General features: G+C 43.6%; 1 protein-coding gene across 1 annotated transcript; it reads right to left on the reverse strand.

Annotated features, from left to right (window-relative positions):
• Nucleotides 1–2074: 2074 nt before the first annotated feature.
• On the reverse strand, nucleotides 2075–3625 carry LOC128867178 (putative uncharacterized protein DDB_G0293878). Its single transcript, XM_054108273.1, has one exon. The coding sequence runs from the start codon at nucleotides 3623–3625 to the stop codon at nucleotides 2075–2077; it is 1551 nt and encodes a 516-aa protein (XP_053964248.1).
• Between the last annotated feature and the right edge of the window lie 556 nt (nucleotides 3626–4181).

The following is a 4181-nucleotide window of genomic DNA, read 5'->3' on the forward strand; positions in this document are numbered from 1 at the left end:
CCCGCCGTATTCCCCAGACATTGCACCTTTGGATTACCATCTGTTTCGATTAATGCAGACAGCCCTTATTGGACAGCGGTTCACTTCTTACGAGAGCATCGCAAACTGGGTCAACGAATGGATCGAGTCAAAAGAACTCGAATTTTTCGTCAGAGGAATCCGTATGCTGCCTGAAAGATGGAGTAAAGTTGTAGCTTCCAATGGCACATACTTCAATGGCACTTCATACTTTAATTGTTCAAATAATTCGTAACTTTGGCTAAGAAAGGACGGACACTTATTCCCATACCCAATAAAGTCGATGGTACACCGATGTCAAAGGTAGACATCGCGAGCAAAACTGCCGCTGCACGTACCGCAATCAGGCTGAAAGGATCGGACTCCGGCTCGACCTCACTTAGGTACACTCAAGTGTCCGTTGCAACTTTGGCTTCATCGCCCTGACAACGGATCAGTGTATACCCTCGCTTAGTCCAAGTGGAACTCTCTCCACTCCATCCATATTCCCACAAGGGAGGAGTGGGCTGGTAGCAACACTTGTGGACAGGGCTTGGTGAACCTGTTTACGGATGGCTCGAAGTTGAACGGAAGGGTTAGCGAATGATTATTCTGCGAAGAGCTCCCCATCAGACTCCAATTCAGGTTACCAGCTCACTGTATTGTGTTTCAAGCACAAGTAGCCGCAATCAAAGAAGCAGCTGATCGGCTACTCACTTGCTTAATAACTGTTCAGAAAGTAAATATTTACTACGGTAGCCAAGCGACAATTAAGGCCTTGGGCTCAATTGTAGTGCAAACTGGTCAGGGAATGCCTGGTTTCACTTTCGATTACATCCGAGTTCTTTGACATAAGGCTAATCTGGATACCTTGTTCCACTAAATATCAAAATCGCAACAAGGCCTTCAATTCGCTAGCCGGTTGTACTTAGGGCAAAGGCAAACAAATGTTGCTGGCGACATTTAATAAAAGCCGCCGACCGGTTCTAAGCTATGCAGTACCTGGAACTAATGATACCCAGTGGGTGAAACTTCAAACCTGCCAAAATACTACAGTCAGAACGGTTACTAGATGTCTGTTGATATTCCCAATTCAACACCTGCATCCTGAAGCATCCTGGTCCCAGCCATTGATCAAAATATTATGCTCTGCTAGCAGTTTTTGCTGAAGAGGCATTTGCTGGCGACTGAGCCACCTCCTGGGCAAATCAGGAGCCATCTAAATGATTTGGTTGACGAAATCCAGAACCACATTTCACATCCACTGAACCTTCCAGTATCCAGAAGGGTCGTAAACGTCATTCATCTTGAGCCTGTTGTCACCTTTTTAGCTTCCGCTCCTCGAATATCTTCATCGGAGTCCAACTACCACCCATATAAAGAGCTTCTGCGGTCTCGTGACAGCAGCGTGATATTGGCACAATTATGCAAGAATACTGTAAAAGATTAAGCTCCTATTTATAGCATCTCTTGGCATTACCAGGAGCCAGTCCTTTGGATAATAAATGAACCACTTTGTTAGTTTTCTTAACATTGCATGAATCTGTCGTAGTTTCCTCTTTGTAGAATGCTATTGAACTGTCATACGTGTCCGCGAGTGCCATAGCATGTCTGACGTGGGAGCGTTGGTGTTACTTCGGGAGTTTTTCATGCCCCTCCGAGAAACATCAAAAATGAAGAAAAAGTTTTTTCTAGTAACGGCCACCCCTCGGCAAGCAATGACAAATTTGGGAGTGTATTTTTTCCATGAAAAATATCTGTCATTCGGAGTCGTCTTGAAACTGTAGGTCCCTCTATTTGTGGAGCAACATCAAAACGTACGCCACAAATAGGAGAAGGCCTCGCTCGGCCAAACACTCAAAGAGGGTGCAAGCGCCATTTATATATATAATATATATATATATGTATATAGATGGGCTACGCTGTATAAATTTTAATAATTTTACTAGAAATATAACGTGATTTTAAATAATGTATAAGCATCGAAAATAAACACATTAGTCGCGCTAAATCTAAAATAAAAACTGAAATCAATAAAATATTTTTACAGTATCAAATATAAAACATCAATTATTAACTAAAATCCCATGCCCTGCAGCACACTCAGGAGCGGTGGCACAGCTCTGTGCTTCTTGTCGTCATCCCTGCGACACTTTTTCGCATCCTCGTTGCGTTTATTATTCGTGCGGTCGTTAACATCGCCATCGGCATCGTTTTTGTTATCGCTATTCACTTCAGCCTCCGCGCTATCATGAGAAATCGCGAGCTTATTGTCGGCTTTGTCGTCATTTTTGATCGCAGTCGCCATGCCACTTCTTGCTTTCAACACAGCAGAATTGTCATCGTTGAAGTAGTTATTGTTATTATTATTAACGGTATTGCTATTTTCTTTAGTGCTACGCACAGCTGTTGTCGCAGCATCCGCCGACGGCGCGGCACCATCTTCGCGTGCATCCTCTGTCTCTTCCGGAGCTTTAATGATTTTTATGATATGTTGAACGTTCGTTACGGGGCCATCGACGTTATCGGTTGGCTGATGCTGCGCTGCACGAGAAATCTGTTCATCGAGCAACCGCTTGCACTCCTCGATTTGGTTCTTCCATGCGTGCACAGCAAACTGCGCTTGTTCTAGGAATTCGCTGGGTGGCAAATCAGATGCGTCGCTTTTTATTGGCAAACCGAATTCGTTAATAAGTATGCGTGCCTTAGTGGCCGCACCTGTTGAATTTGACTTTGTGTTGGTATTGACGTTTTGATTGTTGCCGCTGTTGCTGTAATCGCCGCGTTGTCCATTTGACGGCACCGGATTGTTGGTGTTTTCATTGTCATTATCATTGCGATTGTTGGTGCTCACATAGATTAGTTTATTTTGATTGTTGTTGTTGTCCCCATCAGTGTCAATGCGCTTAAAACCGCCAGTAACATCAATATAGCCCACGCCAGACGAATTATCGCCGCGATGGCCAAATAACTCTTTACAATTAGCCTTACTCTGCGGCGGCCTTTTTGGATTAGTTGGATTGGTTGGATTAGTCGGATTAGCAGCCTTGGATCGTTCGTCCTGACAAGCGCCCAAAAAATCTCCCTCCAGTTCGTTTAACTCTTTTACAATTGCCACTGCATGTTCGCGCATGCGCTTTATCAACAACGTCACATGCTCAATCGTATCCTTGGTATCCTTCACCGCCGCATCCAAACATGCTTGCTGTTCGGGCGTTTGTCCGTGACACACGTATGCCGACCGCTGTTCCTGGCCATAGCGTTGTGAGTAGTGGTTGTCGCTTATCTCACGTTTCGAATGCGTTGCTTCATCGTCCGTCATACCAAGCTGATCTGTTTTCTCCATCTCAGATAATCTATCCTGTTCGCCCGCATCTTGCTCCCACTCTGCACCGGTCTGTAGATTATCTAGTTGTTGAACGGGCCCATCTTGGCCTTCTTCAACTTGCGCATTGTCCATTCGGCCCTGTCGCATGAATGCTTGCTCGGCATCTGAGCTGCCCACATCATTCTCTGGATTCGCAAACGAGTCGTAATAATTCGCGTCTTGATAAAAAGCGTCGGCGTAGTTGTCGTTGTTGTAGAGTACCGCGCCATCAACCTTGCTGGTGGACCACTGCAGTAGCATTATGAGTAGCAAATAATATAGCAACGGCTGACGTCTGCTTATCGTCATATTTTTTTCAAATGCTCAATTTTTTCACAAAAACATAAATAAATAACTAGAAAACAAAAAAGTCAAAAAAGTCAAACGTTATATATAAAAGGTGGAAGCATAAAAAGTTACATTTAGGGTTACGAGCAGAGTTGTTTCCGTTAGTAAATAATTTAATTTTTAATTTACTTTGGTGGCTGGATGGTGGCCACGCTTGCAATGGCCATGGAATAATATTTTTAAAGTCTTTTGAAATTTTAGCATAGATTTTGTCGTTTAGCTTATTAAAAATTTCTTCAACAGTGAAAAGAATCGCATGAATTAATCGAAGGGGTGATAAACTTCACCCGATTTCAATAATGTTCGAAATCGAATTCGAAACAGCTGATTGCCAGATAACAGAAACTTCCAAGAACGATAGAAACATGATTGCGCCCATTAGAGTGTGCGCGACGTCACATTAGCTGAGTTGTGTAGTGTTGCCAACCACTTGCTCTTCGTATAATAAATTGTGTTTTCCATACCTAAA

Source organism: Anastrepha ludens, chromosome 6 (genome assembly GCF_028408465.1).
Source record: "Anastrepha ludens isolate Willacy chromosome 6, idAnaLude1.1, whole genome shotgun sequence".
Classification (NCBI taxonomy): domain Eukaryota; kingdom Metazoa; phylum Arthropoda; class Insecta; order Diptera; family Tephritidae; genus Anastrepha; species Anastrepha ludens.